This window comes from Chrysemys picta, chromosome 4, assembly GCF_011386835.1.
Source record: "Chrysemys picta bellii isolate R12L10 chromosome 4, ASM1138683v2, whole genome shotgun sequence".
NCBI classification, from domain to species: Eukaryota; Metazoa; Chordata; order Testudines; family Emydidae; genus Chrysemys; species Chrysemys picta.
In genome coordinates, this window is record NC_088794.1 from 6,612,321 (window position 1) to 6,631,750 (window position 19,430).

General features: G+C 48.4%; 1 protein-coding gene across 1 annotated transcript; it reads right to left on the reverse strand.

Moving 5' to 3' along the window:
• Positions 1–9,316: 9,316 nt before the first annotated feature.
• LOC135983312 (olfactory receptor 5AR1-like) lies at positions 9,317–14,250 on the reverse strand. The gene has a single exon (XM_065594209.1). It carries the CDS (start codon positions 14,157–14,159, stop codon positions 13,197–13,199), a length of 963 nt encoding a protein of 320 aa, XP_065450281.1. The 5' UTR covers positions 14,160–14,250; the 3' UTR covers positions 9,317–13,196.
• Between the last annotated feature and the right edge of the window lie 5,180 nt (positions 14,251–19,430).

A 19,430-nucleotide genomic window follows, 5' to 3' on the forward strand; every position in this document is an offset into this window, starting at 1 on the left:
TGAGTTGCTGGAACAGTCCCCAAGGGATGCAGCTAAACCGTAGTCCCAGAAGGAAGATTTTCTACGGTTAAAGAGGAAATAAAAGGATTAAATAAAAGAAAAATAGAGACATTGATTGAAATGTGTAGAGATAAAAATCATCAATAACAGCATTTCTGGCCCAAACTCTGCAGTCACCCCAGTCCAGGACCCCCTCTGCTCTCCCTGCCTATGTCCTTTCTCAACTGCTGGCCTGAGACCGTGGCTGGATGGGGAAGTGGCTCCCGCTAGTGTCCCCAGGGCAACACGCTTCTCTCTTCCCATCCCTTCTGGCTATTGCTATCTCTGTCCCTGATATTTTAGTGTCACTCTCTTTTCCGTGTCTCTCCCCAGAGGCCACCCCTCATGGTCATCTGCACCAAATAGCCCCTGCCATCGCACCACCCAGTAATCCTCTTTCCCTGGAGCCTCACCACAATGCCCCCTCCCGAAAAACAGAATCATTGGCAAATCCCCATATGTCCCTTGGCCCCATTCTCCTGGGTGGTTAATAAATACCCTGGACAGCACTTAGTGCCTTGTGGACACCCTGACTCCCTTCAGTGAATGAGCCCCTGCCTGAACCCAGAGAGGACACCCCAGCTCTCACCCTGGGCTCCTGCAGCACCAGCGCAGAGCTGTCCCTACAGAGTAAATGAGAGACCCTGGGGGGGTTGGGACTCAGTCCTCCCCACCCTGAGCCTTGCTCCCCTTTATCCCAGTCTCTTCTACTCTGGGGGTCTCCCCTGGTCAGTAGCATGAGTGTTACTGGGGCTGTGTGACCCAGGGACTTCTTGGTGCCAACTGGCAGAGGACACAGGGGTGCATTAGGATTTCCGGGATCCCCTGGGCCTGGTATCTACATACTAGTTCACCAAAGAGTGTCATGCCAGGCCTCTACTGAAAGCCTGTGTCACGCTGGTCATCTTAATCACTGTACAGATAACATGTAAGGAGTTATGTATATAGACTGAAAATTATGTTCTTAAGGTCTGTGACTTGGGACCGGTGAGAAAAGGTGAAAACCAGGTTTCTTTCAGACAAGAGATGTTTATCGGTCTATCTACATGTACGATGAGTATTGTATGGTTCACAATGGGCACCATTTACAGGCTGAGCAAAACGTTAATCAAGTGCTCACAGAGTGTTCTGGACAGGAAAAGACAAGCAGCGGGAGTTGTCCTACAAGTGCACACAATGGAGTTTTGGACGATAACTGTAGATAAAGAGACAAACTCTGCATCTTCCCACTGAGGAGACAAGAGGACTGTGTGCTTGTCTCATGAATAGAAGATCACAGCCATACCTGACTGGAAGGATTTGGGGCTTTTGCGCTTATGACAGGACAATGTCCTATTCATCAAGTTTAGGCTCGAGTGTGCATGTCATGATTTTATTTTATATGTAACCCTTTGTTTCTAATATTTCTACTTGTTATCATTTGAATCCCTGTGTTAAATAAACATACTTGCTTTCTGTGTGAACAAGTGCGAGTGCGGTGTATTAAATGGAGCTGTGTAGTGTGGTGTAACTGGTAAGATGCAGTTTGGGAACACCGGGTCTAGTAACTCTGCATGTCTGGTGGGTCAGGGGCTGGACACTCCAGGGCGATGCTCGAGGGTTGGTGGGTGTGTATCACTGACCTATACCGAGAGAGCAAGACCTGCAGAGGCCTAGAGGGGAGTGACCCCCTGGCATGCACTGACTAGGCTTCCTCACGCGAAGGGCAGGTGGTAGCAAAGTGTCTCACAGCCCTGGGAGGCATCACAGGGGAAGGGAATGGGACTGACCCAAACCCCCTGGTCCATTGCCACCTCCAGTGGCTGCAATGTCCCCCCACCCTGGAGCAGTAGCAACCCAGTCCTTTCATGGATGCTTGTTCGCCGGTTGCCCCCTTTGTCCTGTCAGCCGAGAACTGCTCCGCCTGAGGGGGTGGGGCAGCAGCTCCCCCGGGGCAGGGAATCAAGAGGGGGGTGAGGCTGCAGAGCGAACAGTCCTATCCTGAGAGCTCGCTGCCCAGGGCAGAGGGCCCAGCTGGGGCTGATGGGGGAGTGGCAGCTGCCAGGGCCAGGGGCCTGGGAAAGGCCTGAGAAGTTGCCCTCCCCCCCCATGAAAACCCCTTCACTAAATTCCCTCACGGACCCTGAACTGCTCCTTCCCCCCTGTACATTTCCCCCTCTCCTTCCCAGCCTCCTCTTGGCTCCCCCACATCTGCTGTCTTCTGAACTCTCTTCTCCCCTCTGATCACTCCCAATCTCCCCCATCCCCCAGGGCCCTTCCCCTCGACTCCCTGACTCCTGCCCCCTGCCCCTTCCCTTCCCCACAACCTTCTCTCAAATCTGCTTCTCTCCACCCTCTGGAATTCCCCCTTCCCTACCCATGTAAACTGTGTCCTCCCCCTCCATGGCCCTCGCCTAAATCCTCCCTCCTGTTCTTTACCCCTCCCCGTGAACTCCCTGCCCCTTTGTCCCCCCGTTCCCCGTTGTGTCCTTGTGTCGGTTTAACTGTCACCTCATGCCGAGCTCCGCCCCCCTCAGGGCACCTAGGCCCTCATTGGCCTCAAGGGATGGGTGGGGCTCATTTGCATAGAGAAGGCTAGAGCAGCCAATCAGGGACCAGCCTGGGGGAGTTATAAGGGGCTCCCCAGGTTCCAGTGGATGCAGACCCCTGGGCAGGACTGCGCCTGTGCTGGGAGGCCTGGCTGCAGTCTCAGGGGAGGGGTCTGTGACCCACCCCAGAGCAGGCAGGGCCCCAGGTGGTGGCAGGGGGATCCTGGGGTCTCAGGGGCAGCATGAGGCTGTGGTGTCCAGAGCCAGACGCATGGGGAGGACAGGGCCCAGGGGCCCCAGGGATGGGAACCGGCAGTGACCAGAATAGTCAGCCTGGTAGCCAACTGGTAAAACAGGTAGCCGCTCGTTCCTTGTCCTGGAAAGGAAAAGGACCGCGGAGGGAGTGGCAACTCCAGAACAATTGTGATGCTGTTTGGAGTGGGGGGAAGGAGGGCAGCAGGGGAGTCTGTTTAGACTTCAAGCCTAGAAGGTAGGATGTCCCATCACCACCACCAGCATCTGAAGTCCGTGCTTCTTTTCCAGCATTGGCTAACACCTAAGGGCAACTGGTATGAACCCCTATAAAATGAAATGGCTCAGTATTGACAAGTGTACCTATTAGAGAACTGTTCCACTTGCAAGAGGAAACAGGGGAGTTGAGTTGTTTCACTTGTGATCACCTGATAATGGAGAGCACACTGTCCTAGGTTGCTGCCTACTAAACTGAATCTAAGAGCTTGTCTATGCAGGTTGTGTATATCTTTAACTATATTGGTCTGAAACCAGACCAGTTATACAGGTACAACCCACATCACAAATGCAGTTTGTGTAGTCGTGGCACCAGTGCTGGGAGAGACCTCCACAAGGGGCATAGCTCCCAGTGCTGGTGCACCAGCTACACGGCCACTTTAGAGCACTGAAACTTGCATCGCTCAGAGGGGTGTTTTTTCACACCCCTGAGCGAGAAAGTTTCAGCACTGTAAAGTGGCCGTGTAGACAAGGCCTTACTCTGTCCATTCCCTTTGAAGCATCTGACAGTGATCACTGTCGACAGACAGGATACTGAGCTAGATGGAGCTTTGCATCAGAACGTCAGTGATGTGTCTGCACATGAACAAAACATGAGGGACAGGAAACACCTCCTGGAGCAGATGGATGAAATGACCAAAGCTGCAGCAAACATGGAAAAGAAATGCCGGGAGATGACATTTTCTGATATCATGAAGTATGATCTGGAAAAACACAATTGGTACATTCCTGCTCTGTGGCATGGAGTCCCTCCCATGGCTCCCGTGAATATGGGATACAGTGAAAAGGTTTATGAATTAAAGAAATATTTGTTTGAATTTCTGAAAGGCTGTTCACAAAACAGATCTCCCAAGGACATTCCCCAATTTCTTGAATGGGTGAGGAGCCTGTGGAATGCTGTAAAACATGAGAACTTCATTTTCAGCTTTAGAAACAGTCTCGTTGCTGACGCCTATAACCAGCTCTTTGTGAATTATGCAGAATGGGAATGGGGTTTCCGCAAGATGATGCACCTCTGGGTATCTGAAAAGGAAACTTTGATCCAAAATCAGCCACCAGATAAACTAGACACCAATGTTTTAACCAAACTAAAGAAAGAGACACAGGTAAAACTGAGGCAAGAAGCAGAGATTTTTGATCATTTAAAACAATATTTTGAAAGTGGAGCAACAAATCTGCACCTGATAGAAAAGTACAAAGAAGATTTTAGGAAAAGTGCAAATGGTCTGAAGAATGAACTGGAGAGTTATTCATTCAGCAAGTTGAAAGAAGCGATTGAAATTAGAAAAGGCCGACGTAAAACAGATGCTATCCTGTCAGAGTACAAGAGAAAAATTGAAGAGAAAGTTGACAGGCTTCTGAACCATTGCAGGAAAAGCAAATGCAAGCTAAATAATGATGAACAGGAGAATGAATTTGAAACCATGTGGACAGAAACATTGAGAGAATTATCACTCATTCCTCTACTGAAACGCAACAAGATGAAGAAATGGAGTTCCATCTGAGAAGAGACCTAGAGAATAGGGGGACTGCAGCATGGCGGATGTTAGAGGGTGCGAGAAGCTTGCCTACTTATACAACACAAAATTTCAAAATGAAAAAGGAATACTTAAAGTTCAAAATATCAGTGTCAGCTGTGAAAGAATACTTTACACAGGAATGCTGGCATAAAACAGAGGCTCTTGCTATATCCTTATTAGATGAGTGCAATAGTTACACTGAAAAAAAGGTAAATGGCAAAGCAGATTATGATGAAACTTATTGCAGAGAGTTGTTGCGGATGATTAACGAGCAGCTTCAGCAGGCAAATGTTGAGAACCTTCACATCAGCACTTGTTTTGAAGTTGGCCTGAAGCTTCACATTTTGGGGGATGCAGCTCGGGCATTTCAGAAGATGCATGAAGAATTCATTAAAGAAAATGATCCTCTGCAACGTCTGGGGAAACTGAAACCTCAGTATCTCTCCACGTTCAAAGCTCTGTACTTAGAGAAGGATGAATGTTAAGACAGGGCCTGGAATTTCTGTGATCAGTGTCTCAGACCTGCCCTGGTGGACTATGTGAACAAGAGACTTGGGACAGAAATAGTGGATGACATTCTTAGCCGTGAACAGTGTGCTGAATACAGCACCCGGAGCTTTTTCCAATTCTTTGTTCTGAAGAAGCTTTTGGAAGAAAATGAATTTAACAGTTATTTGCTATACACAAGGAATTATGTACATTTTATCAAAACCCGGATACAGAAACATGTGTTAACACACTACAGAGAGAAGGCAAGTCTGGGAGATTTGGAGAAAAGAATTTTCTCCCCAATAATTAATAAACTCAGTGATGTTCTGAAAAACTCCAAAGATTTGAAGACTAAGACAGTCTCTGCCTTTTTAGACAACTTTTGTGAAAAGCTGCAGCAGGATCTAGTCATTCCCAAGGACAGCTTAGAAGTGATACTGTTTAAAAACACAGCACGTGCAGACCAATTTTCAGCTTTTATATAACAGTTTATTCCTGATCTGGAAAAACAAGTTTTGTCCACCTTTGAAAATCTGGAAATTAAGTCAAAACTGTCAAAACTTGCAGTGAAGCCCCAGGATGAGATCTTCAAGCGAGTGTTTGGCTGTGGGAAGCAGTGTCCCTTCTGTAAAGTCCCCTGTGATGCAGGAGCCCCTGGTCATGAGGAGCATTTTGCCTCAGTGCATCGACCTAAAGGATTAGGGGAATACCGGTGGACTAAAACAAGGGTACTTGTCTCCGATATATGCTCGTCTTCTGTGGCTTCCAATAACAGATTCAGATGTACAGAGACAAAAGGGAAGTTTCATCCTTATAAAGATTATCGCAAATATTTTCCAGACTGGTGCATCCAGCCAGATCCCAGCATCACGGCTTCCGATTACTGGAAGTTTGCTTTCAAGGAATTCAATCACCAGTTTGCTGAGGCGTTTGATGCTCTCCCTGCCGATTTCCCTGGTGACTGGTATAAAATAACTAAAGAGCAGGCACTGGAGAGCCTAAAGGAAGCCTTTACAATTAATTAAAAAAACAGGCTGAGAAATTCTATGGTGAGCAGAAAATTACAGAAGTTAATTTTCTTTAAATGTGGCATGTGGAAAAAATCCCATATCTTCTAAATATGGAATGTCGTTTCTCTTTTCATATCAGACACAGGTTGCAGCTTCCAAACAGAAAAAGAAACAATGCTTTTTTCACATTTCACATCACATAGAATATATGGAAAATTAAAAATGATGGAAAGACCCATATGTGGAGTTTCTGCATCTTTGTCTTAAGGACCAAATGACCAAAATCCCTAATTTGTCCTCACCACTGCATTTTACTGGTGCAGTGGTATCATGTAGTGACCTGCAAACCTCCAAAGAGTCCCCTGAATACCAACCATCCACTTCTGCTACTTAAAGAATCAATAACCTCCACGTTTGTGGCTAATCTGACACCAAACAGCCTGGCCCTGATGCTCACCTTCCCCAGGGAAACACATGGGATGGAAAAAGTACTTCAGAAACACCAATGAGGGAGGTTTGCAGCGTAACGTAATGGGGAAGGGAGGGATGCAGGCAGCAAACCCAACAGACCCTGAGGATTCAAAGGGAATCCCCACAAGCCCATCCCATCCCTGAGAATGGTCTTTCCATCTGCCCTGCTTTCTGCCCCACACAATCCTCTCACCCAGGGCAGTAAGGCCGAGAAGCCATGGTGCTATTGGCTACTCCCCCTGTGATTGCCGGCCACCCTCTGCATAGGGGTGCTGCGGGGTGCAGCCAGGGAGGGCAGTTAGTGCTGCTAAGAAATCTGTGCTCCCAGGTGCAATGTCACGTACTGCCCTTTGGATTTATGTTGTGTATAAATCATCAAGAATTTCCAAAGAAAATTAAACAGGAGAAATGGTTTACAGGAGAGAGACGAGGTTTGGAGAGAGGATCATCCTGAATACAAATTATTTTCTGGTTGATTTTCTATGAATAAATGTTGCACCAGTTCGCTGCCATAGATGAAGGTTAAAACCGATCTGTGTATATTTTTATTCTCCTTTTGAGGCTAACATGGATAAAAGACACATTTAAACGCGCATTGTTAACAAAATAAATATGTAGGGTGCCCACAAGATGTACAGCGCAGCCCCCACTTCTCTGTCTAGCCCACCTCAGTCCCACCACGGGGAGGAGCCTGCCCCTGTGGATCTGGACTGAGCTTTGCTGGCTACTGATGAGACAGTTTCTCCATTTACACTGCGGGGATGGGCGAGGAAGGGAAGTGGTGGATTCTGCCCCATCCAAGGGATAAAAAAACCCTAGAAATGTCACCTTTTGGCCAGCCATGCAACGCCCTTACACTCCGCTTGGTGCCATTTCTCTGTCTGTCTCTCTGTCTGTAATGGGATAACTTTTCAATGCCTCATCTGATCAATTCCAAAATTTCAGGCAGTGCCCTGGGCACCAATGGCCAGAACCCTTTTGAGTTTAGTAGAAATCAGTAAACCAGAAAGAGGAAATGGGGGACACATGAATTCCCTGCCATCCGTTTAGCAGAGCTACATCTTCAAGCACCTCTGCAGTTGTCTATAGATCAAACAACCAGCTGATGGCTGGATTAATGCCTCCAGCATAACAACACCATCAGCTCAGCTCTGCCCATCCTCCCAGTGGAGTATAAGATGTTGGCCACCTGAATGACTGATCTCCCAGAAAAAAATAATATGGAGGAGGGATGGAAGAGGGAACGGGGATGTATAGATGGCAGAACAGGGGCATGCACACAGCCCCTGGCATGGGGGGAGAATGCGGGACCCTGGTGTGAAGGGCTCACATAACTCCTGGTGGCAGATGTGAGGCCGACAAACAAGCTCAGGCCAGAGCCAGAGGCCCATTCACTTGTGTGTGACTATCAAAGGAGTTAAATGTATTAGTAAATATTCAGCCAATTCACTTGTGTGTTAATAGAGATCAAAGGAGATGTTAATTGTATTGGTTTTGCCAAACTATATCTTGTTGTTTACTATTACATTACATTTACATTATGCATGCCTGGTAATTAGATAGGCCTAGATCAAAGTGTGTGTTAATCTAAGAGTGTATTCAGATGTCAGAACTTCATGAAACTAATGGAATGTTACTTGTTTTGTTTTCATTTATCTCCTCTTATTATAATGTAAAGGCAGGCAGTTATATTATGTCTAAGCTTGTAATTAAATAACTCATTGAATGCAAATGAAGAGTGCTAAATTCAAAGCAATTGGCCATTGTGTGAGTAAGAACACTGCTCTGACTGTTGTGTGGAGAAGAAGCTATAAGTACTGATTCAAAGGAAGATCCTTTATCTCTGAACTCTTTGGATTCTAACAGGGTGGAATAACTAACCGGGAAGATGGAGATCCCCAGAGTTATTCTGGGTAGCCCTGAACTGGCAGATTACTACATCTCTGCTATCCTTTTGGGTTTACAAACTTTGACTCACCTGTTAATGTATTTTACCTGCTTTAACCTCAATAACACTCATTTCTTTTCTCAGCTAATAAACCTATAATTAGTTAACTATACAATTGGCTACCAGTGTTGTCCTTGGTGTAAGATCCAGAGTACCAATCAATGAGGGGGAAGTGACTGGTGTCTTGGGACTGGGAGCAACCTGATGTGGAGTGATTTTTGGTTTATGTGACTATTATCACTAAGTCCAGTTTATTTGCATGGTAAAATGGGCTGGAGAGCTTAAGTGGACTGTTTGTGACTCCCCGGTAAGACTGGAACAGTGATCCAGGAGTTCACATTTGTTACTGGTTGGTGAAATCTAATTATAGACCACACCATCGGCTTGGGGTGACTGCCATGTTTTCTACCAGAGTGACCTGAGATTGGCACTCACAGTAGTGAGTCACTCCAGACAGCATGAAATTGAGGGGAAGGGGTTTGGGGGAAGGGGACACACAGAACCCCTAGCATGGGGGGGGAAGTTGGGAATGGGGGTCAGACAGAGCTCCTGGCCTGAGAGAGAAGGGGGGCCCTGGTATAGAGGGAGGGAGTAATGGGGGGCATACACAACTTCTTATGGGGGGTAGGAAGACTAGAGAACCTTGTTATGGAGGGAGTGAAGGGATATGGGGGGGGGGATAAGGGAATTCAGAGCCCCTGCTATGGAGGAGAACTGGGGACCCAGGCATTGGGAGAGTGAGGAATAGGGGACACAAAGCCCCTGGTATGGGGGCAATGGGAGGCACACAATGCTGCTGGCATTGGAGGGGAAAACGAGGTCCCTAGTATGGGAGGAGGAGGGCGTTTGGGGGGCACACAGAGCCCCTGCAATTGAGGGGCACGGGATGGTGGCACACAGGAAGGTTGGGGGTGGGAATGGAGGGATATGAGAATCCTCTGGTGTGTGCAATAAGTTCACCCGCCAGCAGCAACCGAGTGTGCGACCCCCTAGGACACATACACTAAACACACAACATAAAGTTAGCAACATCAGCCTTATCCACAGGCCTGAGCCGGGGTGACTGAATGGCAGGATGTCCTCGGCCACGCAGGGTGACCGTTGAAGAATGAGACAAATGAAGAAGGGGGTGGGGCAGGCTCATCTGAGCCAGAGGCAGAGCTTTCCCGGAGCCATCCAGTGCTGAGGAACGAACTCCCCCAGGATCTAAAACGCCCATTGGTTCTAAAATCCAGCACCAACCCCACCAGCTTTTTCTGAACTGCAGGATGGATTGTTGCTGTCACTGATACAAGCACCCAGCCCAGCAGACATAAAAATATCACATGAATGTTACACTTGCTCACCCAAAATCTTACAGCCTTAGTTTTCCCCCTCAAGGTCACGCTACTACTGCTTCTCTGGCTGTGTCTGGGGCTCCTTCGCTCCTTCTCTGTGTCCTCCTGTCTGGGCTGCTCCCCGCTCACGCACAGCCCCGGCGCTCAGTGCCCCAAGCCCTGCGTTTGCTACCTCGGTCTCCAGGGAACCTCTTGGAGCACACGGCTCAGCTTTTTTATGTTTATTTTTTACTTTTTAATTTACTGAACATTTCAAAAAAGTTGGTTTTGGTTTGACCCAAAATGATTTTTTTTTTAAATCAGACTTTCCAGTGAACAAAAAAATCTGTTCTTCAGGTGCTCGTTCATGCCCCTTTCATGTTAGGTGTGTGCGCTACATGGACAGTCACAGGATATTTTTTCCCTCGGTGGTATCCGCCGGGCCAGTTCTAGCACCCTCCTGTGCTGGTAAAAGGGGGCCCGGCTGGGCCTGAACCCTCTCAGTTCCTTCTTACCACCCATGACAATCACTAGAACAGCTCCTCCTTTTTCAGCAAGGTGATTGTCAGTGGTTCTCACTGTTTTTCCTCCATCCCTCTTTTCTTTTTTCCAAGATTTCTTGTCTTCAGTTTACTTTTTAAGCAGTTGTGTAAATAGTTGGATTCTCACATTTGTTTAGGGGGCGTCCTCCACTTCTGGAGCCAGATGTGCCCCGGTCTCCGGGCTTCAAACCCTGCGGCAAACCTATGCCAGTGAGCAACCCACACGCCCATCGGCGCCGACTCCGTGGGTGCTCCAGGGCTGCAGCACTCACAGAAAATCATTAGTGTTTGGTGCAAAGCCGCGTATCAGCTGTTTCGCTCCCAGTTTGTGCAGCTCCTGCAGCTCCCAGCCGGGCTCCCGCCTCCCCCACTGCAGGCAGGTGAGTCTTTTCAATGGTCAGGGCAGAGGGAGCTGGGCTAGGGGGACAAGTAAGGGAACAGGCAGCTTCTGGGCTGGTTGCAGGGGACTGGGGGGGCATATGGGGGCGTTTCTTGAGAACTGAGCTAGCCATTCTCAGCCTGTCCTGGGCCCCTGCCCTCCTCCAGCCAGGAGGAAATGGTTGCAGACCCCCTTAGTGCTGGGCCGGGGGGACAAAGGATGTGTCTCCTTTAAGAAGCTCTTCTTGCATCTGATGACTAAACGTGGGCTGGGCCCGGCGCTGCACTCCCCACCCCGCGCTCCAGCCAGCCGGGTGAATCCAATGGCAAGCGAGGCTTCACTGCAGTCCCGGCCTCCGGTGCAGACAAGCAGCCTCCCCCCATCACCTCCCCCAGCCTGGACCCGGACGGCTCCTGCCTGGCCACCTCCCATGAGGGCTCTGGGACCTCCCAACCCCGATCCCATTCCCCACGGTTCCAGACCAGGTCCCAGTTTGGATCGGGACCTGGCTGGGGCTCCCCCAACTCTTCCCCGGGGTGTGAGTGTGTGTGTGGGGGGGGATTATGGGAGTTCGCTATGCACCACGGGTACTTCCAGATGCATCCTCCCTGCCCTATGCCAACCTGCTTTAACCCATCCTCTATGGTAAAGGTTGCAGGCATACATGGACCTTATGCTTTAGCTCATCACCATCTATCTAGGTGAAAGGTCCCAAACATATGTATGAGAACTTTGCCTTAGCTCAACATACAGGATGTGGCCTGCAGGTCCCTTGTGTTACAGCCAAAATATTCTCTAATATAAACCTATAAACCAGAGAGTGGCAGCTTCTGGTTAGGCACCTAGCCCAGAAGGCAGCACCACCGCCAGCAGCAGTGGAGAAGGAAGGGTGGCAGGGTATGGTATTGCCACCCTTCCTTCTCTGCTGCTGCTGGCATCACCACGGCCTTCAGAGCTGGGTTCTTGGCCAATAGCCACCACTCTCCAGCCACCCATCCCTGAAGTCAGTGCTGAAGTAAAGGTGGCAATACCATGACCCTCCTACAATAGCTTTGCTCCCTGACCCTCTTTTGGGTCAGGACCCCCATGGTTACAACACTGGGAAATTTAAAATATCTGAAACCGTGACATTCAAGATTTTTAAAATGCTATGACTGTGAAATTTCCAAAATGGACTGTGAGTTTCGTAGGGCCCTAGGGATGAGATATATTCTGGATGCTTAGTACAGGGAATGGTGCTGGAACTGGTAATATCTCTCAGTAGAGAAGAAAGGTTTTCAGTGGGACCATTCTGTGGTTACAACCAGATTTTCTAGTGTTCAGTGACCACCATTGGAAGCAGATTTTCAGTACTGCTCAGCTCGCAGTTGTGGTCAGTGTTCGTTCAGAGCGCTGACAGATGTTGTTTGGCTGCGTGTGTGCCCCTGTGTGTGTACGTCTCAGCTTCTGCAGGTAACCGAGACAACACCCCACAATCGAAGAAATCGACAACCACAGATGAGCTAAGCAACGAAGGCACCCGAGCCCTGGTTTATTGTAGTGAAGCACAATCAGAAGTGTCCTACATGTTACAAGACCCTTCAAATTTGAGCACTCCGATATAATGGAACGGCTGGTTTAATCACTGGATGGACCTGCCAGCATCCCCTGGGCCGAACAAGTTGCTTTATTGTAATAATTATTTATACCCTACCACCAATAGGGCTTGTACTGCCCCCTGATGTGTTGCCCTCTGATGAGGTCATGTACCACCCTCTGATATCACCTAAGCCTACCCGTCTCCATGTATGGGGTGGTATAACCAAAACATCTCTATTCATCATGTCACGACACCTAGGAGGTCAGCAGGTTCTGGTTCTCTCTCTGGTGTCAGGATGTTCTAGCGCTTGATGTCCCGGGTGCTCCTAGTGCTAAGTACAGGAGCCTGTGATTCCAGCCTAGCGGTGTTTGCTTTGCAGCCTCAGCTCCTTTCCTGCCAGTGGCTGTACTTTTCCACACACGCACAGTCTGACCGAGAGGCTGGCGGAGTTATGCTGCACCTGTGAGCAGTGCTTGCTTCTAGCCGCAACTCTTGCTCAGGCTGCAGGCCTCATACTGGGCCTCTTGTTTCAGGCTCTCTTCCTACTACACCAGTTAGGACCCTCATGAAGGCACCAGATCTGCCCCAGTGCTCAGCATCGAGCAGTTACCATTGAGATCAATGATTCTGGGCTCTGAATTTAAGGCCCTGACTGGCAGCTGAGCACTTTGGAAAATTGGACGACTTGCTGAAGTGCTGAACTAGTAGCTGGTGGGTGGATGCAGAACTGTTTCGAAAATCTGACCGTTAGTGTCTTTTGATGCAACACAAACACATTTGGTGATTCACGGAACTCAAGATAACGACACAGAGAAGTGACTCCTCCATCTTACTCCCATTTATTTATTCAAAATAAAGTCTCCACCTTTACATTCACTGAGAAAAAAAACCTTCCTATCATCCTCCTAAAAGCCTCTTTCACCTCCTTGTTCCTCAGGCTGTAGATCAGGGGGTTCAGCATGGGGATCAACAGGGTATAAAACACAGAGATGATTTTGTCCTGGTCCATGGAGTACTTTGAACTGGGCCGTAAATACATAAAAATGACCGTTCCGTAGAAGATGGCGATGGTCGTCAGGTGGGAGGTGCAGGTGGAGAAGGCTTTGCGCCTGCCCTCCATGGAGTTGATCCTTAGAATAGCAACCACAATGTACACATAGGAGGTGACAATGGTCAGGAGAGTAGATGTTATAATTACAATAGAAAAGGTGAAGTGAACAATGTCTGTGATGTGGGTGCCATAGCAGGCCAGTTTCAGGATGGGGGGCACATCACAGAAGAAATGATTGATGATGTTTGATCCACAGAAGGACAAACGGAATATAAATATAGTCTGAACTGTTGCATTTACCCAGCTGGCTAGGTACGAGCCCAGCACCAGCAGCACGCAGAACCGCTTGGACATGATGACGGTGTACAGCAATGGGCTGCAGATGGCTGTGAAGCGATCATACGCCATCACCCCCAACAGGCAGCACTCACAGGACACAGCAATGCAGAAGAAGTAGAACTGCAGAGCGCACCCAGTGAATGTAATTGCTTTGCTCTCCACTGCAAAGGCCATCAGTGTCTGGGGAGCGATGACGGTGGAGTAGCCGACATCTAAGAGGGCCAGGTTACTGAGGAAAAAGTACATGGGGGTGTGAAGCCGGGACTCAATCTTGATTAAAGTGACCATCCTGAGATTCTCCACCAGGATGAGCAGGTAGATCAACAGAAATACCACAAAGAGCATGACTCTCAGGGGCTGGTTGTCCGTGAATCCCAACAAGATGAACTCCGTCACAGTGGTGTGATTCCCCTTCAACATTTATCCCAGATGTGCTGTTCCCCACAAGGGAGAAAGCGAGCATTACATGGAAAGAAGAGACAAATAAAGGCTGAGTATCAATTCCTTGGGGTCATTCTGATCATATACCATGTGGTTCTCTGGTGAGATCTAACAGAGGTTTAAGACTCCATTATGGGTTTTGAACTAACAGCCATGGGTCTCTTAGCACAGGCGGTAGGAAAAAGAAAGAACTTTCTCCCAGCAGAGAGCTGGCCAGCCACGAAATGTCTGTACCAACTGTGGGCAGATTTGTGGTCCCAGGATTGGATTCCTGAGTTATCTCAGGACCCATATGTAAATCCATGGTAGAGATCCTCCTCTAATCGAGGGATGGCTAATGAATGATCAGGCAGTAGAGGCTTATATTCTACTAGATAGCAAAAAGAATGAGGAGTACTTGTGGCACCTTATCTCAAATAAATGTGAGATAAGGTGCCACAAGGACTCCTTGTTCTTTTTGCTGATACAGACTAACACAGCTACCACTCTGAAATCATTCTACTAGATAGAAGTCCCACATTCAGTGCTTACTGCCAAGAGCTCACCCAGTGCTGTCTTAATACAATATAATTTATTATGACTAGATTCAAATACAGTTAACCAGGTTGATTAATTCCACCCCTGGTCAGTGGTACTCTTTGTACAGCAAGCTATTAAGGTGAGGATATAGGACATAGGTGCTTGTCCACTTTCTTTTATGGGGCCAGGCTAGTTGTTTCATACAATAAGGTACGTGGCAGGCAGGCAAAATTGTAGGAAAGGGATCTGTATTCACCATACTGAGTTGCCAGAGTTACACGATGAGCTTCTAGAGTATGTGTACCAGTAGCCTGGCCCCTTGTTTGTACTTCAGAGTTTCTGATGTCACACACAATTAACTCCCTCCTAAAATTTTACCCTATTTCTCCTGTTCCGCTCCTTATACCGGGGCCCCGACCTATCAGGGGAGGGATTGAACTTGGGTCTCCCACACTTTGGATGACTGCTTTTACCACCAGAATAAACGTTAGAAGGTTGGTGATGCCAGCATGAGCACCAACACTTCCTTCCCTTGCATTTCTCAAAAGAAGCCGCTTAGGTGCCGGTCTACAGGACCGTCCTCCTGGCCATCGATCACAAGCAGTCGGGACTCAGGTGCTGAACTCCTGAGGGACAGCGCTTAGGGCATTCTCCCATTGGCGAGCTTCCCACTCAGCATGCTGGCTTTTGTGGACCCCATTCCTAGTCAGCTTTCTCTCCTCCCCCTCCCCCTGGGTGTGTGTAGGTAGATGCCTCTTATGAAAAGCATCCTCTGTTTCTTGGGGAGGATGATAAGGAGATAAAAAACAGAACACCTGCCCCACTCCCCAACAAGATACTCCCTCCTTGTGATTTCCCAGTACATCCTGTCAACTCTGTGTCTCTCTTTTAGATCATAAACTCCTCACAGCAGGGGCTGCCATATGTTGTCTCTGGTCAATACCAAACCAACTATCAGTGGTTGAAAATTAATACTAAGGAGGGTGATTGCTTTGGCTTATATAACTAGATCGATATAAAAGCATTGCCTGTCTATTTCATCTACCGTTCTATGCAGTGCTGTTGTAGCCATGTTGGTCCCAAGATATTAGAGCGAGAAGGTGGGTGAGATAACCTAATTAAAGATATTGTCTCACTCCCCTCGTCTCTCTATTTCATCCAACTCAGTACCACATGAGCAAGAAGTAATGGGCCATATTCTGTCTTCAGTGGGGCTACACAGTTGTAAATGAAGTCATGAGACAGCTATAACCTCTCGGTAGTGATATTTACTCACCATCTCTGTTGGTTGAAGCTTTCTGGTATAGAGTATGTGGTCACTTTTGGGGTTGAAATACCCATGATTTGGAGGGAACCAACGCATCATGGACTTGTTTGATAGCATCAGAGCACTACACAACTGCTTAAACATAGTAAAATATGTAGATGGCATCAGAGACATTCTGGAAGCTTCAAGCAGCAAAGGAGAAAAGTGTTTAGCTGCAGGAAGGAATTAGATTTTCACGTTTTTTTATCAATCAGCTGGCAGAGGACATAAAATCATCACTGATAAAGTTGGCAGATGAGATAAAAATTGGGGAGTGGTAAAGAATGGAGAGGACAGCTCACTGATTCAGCGTGATCTAGATCACTTGGTAAACTGGGCGCAAACAAACAAACGTGCATTTAAATACGGCTGAATGTAAATGTCTCCATCTAGGCACAAAGAATTTAGGCCATACGTAACATGCTGGGGGATGCTGTTCTGGGAAGCAGTGACTCTGAAAAAGATTTTGCGGGTCATGATGAATAATCAGCTGAACACGAACTCATGCTGTGGCCAGAAAAAGCTAAAGCTGGGATGCATAAAAAGGGGAATCTCAAGTCGGAGTACAGTGGTTATTTTACCTCTAAATCTGGCACTTGTGTGACTACTGTGGGAATTCTGTGTCCAGTTCTAGTGCCCACAATTCAAAAAGGGTGTTGATAAATTGGAGAGGATATTGACAGAAGAGCCACAGTGATTAAAGGATTAGAAAACATGCCTTCCAGTGGTAGAATCAAGGAACTAAATCTATTTAGTTTAACAAACAGACAGTAAAAGGGTGCGTGATGGGGTTTACCTACCCCGCATTGGTTCAGCAGGGGTTAATCATACTTTGTGGGCCGAGGAGGCCATGCCCCCTCATCTCTGCTGGGCATGCTTCAGCTGGAACCAGGATATGAAAGAGCCGCTCAGCTCAGGCTGAGATGACTGCTGAAGGGAGCAGAGGTGCATTGCAGACTCCTGCAGAGAGACTGCCAGTGCTCCAGGATTCAGAGGCCAGCCAGGCTGTGGCTGCAACCAACCCCCAGCCACCCAGTGCCAGAGATGGAGGAGAGACCACAGAATCCCTGAGACTACCAGCTGCTGAAGAATGGGTGGGAAGTAGCCTAGGTGGACTAAGCATTGATCCAGTTGAGGTACCGGGCTTTGACTTGGCATGTTTGGGAAGGATCCCAGCTGAGTTGGAGGCAGATACCCCTGCGGCAAGACAGGGCCCTGGGCTGGGACCTGTGGAATAGGTAGGAGCCAGTGGAGAAGGGCTGACCTAGGCAACACTTCCTTGCTGCAAAAGGTGGTTCTATTGACTCTGGCCACTAGGCCGCATTGCCCTGCGGCCAAGGGCGGTTCCATTGACTCTGGCCACTAGGCCGCACTGCCACACCCAGAAGGGCAGCCCTAGTGATTTGTGCTGTTGGGCCATGGACCCTCACCGAAGGGCTGCTGCCCTGATCCTGACCATTAGGCTACGCTGCCCTAGGAGCCAGGACTGCTGCGGTGGCTAGGGAGACTAGGCCAGTTGGGCCGCCCCAGATCTACTTCAGTTCCTCCACAACCTGGTACCAACCTGACTCGGTGGACCTATCCTGTGACAGGGTGACTTAATGACAGTCTATAATATCTTACGTGAGGGATTCATGTTTTATAATGGGCTCTTCAGTTGAGCAGAGAAAGGTGTAACTTGATCCAATGGCTAGAAACTGAAGCGAGACACATTCAGACTGGAAATACGGCGTACATTTTTAATGGTGAGATAATTAACCATTAGAACCATTTACCAAGGGCCGAGGTGGATTCTCCCTCACTGACAGTTTTTAAATTGAGATTGGGATGTTTTTCTAAAAGCTCTGCTCTGGGAATTATTCTGGGCAAGGTCTATGGCCTGTGTTGTACCAGAGGTCAGACTAGATGATGGCAATAATCCGTTCCAGCCTTGGAATCTAGGAATCTCCTGAAGCTGCTTCAGTCACTACATATTGCTCCTGTGTGTGCCACCATCTGACTTTCACCCTCTGTTGCAGAGTCTGAGCCAGCTCTTGGAGGTCTCTTTTGAATATAAGATCCCTCTACCTAAAGAGAAGTTTCAAGCCATCTGCAGTGCTCTGCACAACCAGGTGAGGGGTGGTTTTGCTTGGATCCCTTGAGCTTAGGCACAGCAGATCTGAAGCATATTAACAATAAAAATCTATCGAATGATAGTGCAGAGCCTGGGGACCTCCTCATGCCTTACTGATTTCTGCAGGCTCAAGAGTAAGCAGGTAGCGGTCTCATTTTCTTAGCTAATATCCAGCTCAGTTTGTAAAGCAATTTCACCATAAGCTGATTATCAGGGGAGTCAGAGTTGTATAGTAAAAACTGTGGCTGTGTCTTGATTCGATCAGCTCTGCTGCTCAAAACCCTTTAGCTTCTCTTATCGAATGTATTGGTCATTGTGTTTGATTCTTGCTGTGCATTCAGTACCATCTACCTGGGGTTCAGACCTCTATTTGGACAAGTAGGAAGTGGAAGCTTAGAAATTAATTGAACATTTTCTTTTCAATTGCTTCTGATTAGTTTTTCTTTGACCATTTCCCTTCTTCCCACAGATCTGTTCTCAAGCTAAGCCGCTCAGCACGGAAAATCACGCAGAGTTGTTGGATTGTGTAGTTCTGCTAGGTAAGGGGAAGAGACTCTGAGTTGCACAGTGGTTTCCTTGTAACTTCCTTTGTCAGGTATGGTAAGAATAAGAGTTCTGTTGTCAGTGAGGACGTGATTTGTTCCCTTGCAGCCCGTTCTTCTCCTGATGATCTGATAGCATTTCTGCACTCGCAGCTGGAAATTGAGAATGAGGCTGTTCGTGTGGCCTCTTTGAATCTGCTCAGTGCTATTGTTGGCACCGACTGTAAGTAACACAGGAGCAACTGTGCCAGCTGCCCTCTTGGCCGACATGCTGAGGGTTGAGTTGGGGACCTCCAGAGCAGGGCCGGCTTTAGGAAGTGCGGGGTCTGATTTGTGGGGCTTGTACTCACCGGGCGGCGCTCCGAGTCTTTGGCAGCGGGTCCTTCACTCGCTCCGGGTCTTCGGCAGCAATTCAGTGGCGGGTCCTTCACGTGCCGCCGAAGAGCCGGAGGGAGTGAAGTACCCGCTGCTGAAGTGCCGTCAAAGACCCGGAGCGCCGCTGGGTGAGTAAAAATTTAAAAAGGCCACTGGGCACGGGGCCCTGTTAGGCATGGGGTGCGAGGCCCTCTTAGGCACGGGGCCCGATTCAGGAGAATCGGGGGAATCGGCCTAAAGCCGGCCCTGATCCAGAGCTAAAAGCATGAGCTACTATAGATTGAGCTAAAGAACCAAGGCTTTGTAGGCACGGCAGGGCTGTAACAGACTCATCGCCTCTGCAAATGGGGCACAGAGTCTCTATAACACACAGTCACCAGTGGTTTGGATCTCCA

Bases quoted from the DNA above. Each gene is read 5' to 3' on its own strand.
- LOC135983312 (XM_065594209.1), bottom strand. From the start codon at position 14,159: ATGTTGAAGGGGAATCACACCACTGTGACGGAGTTCATCTTGTTGGGA.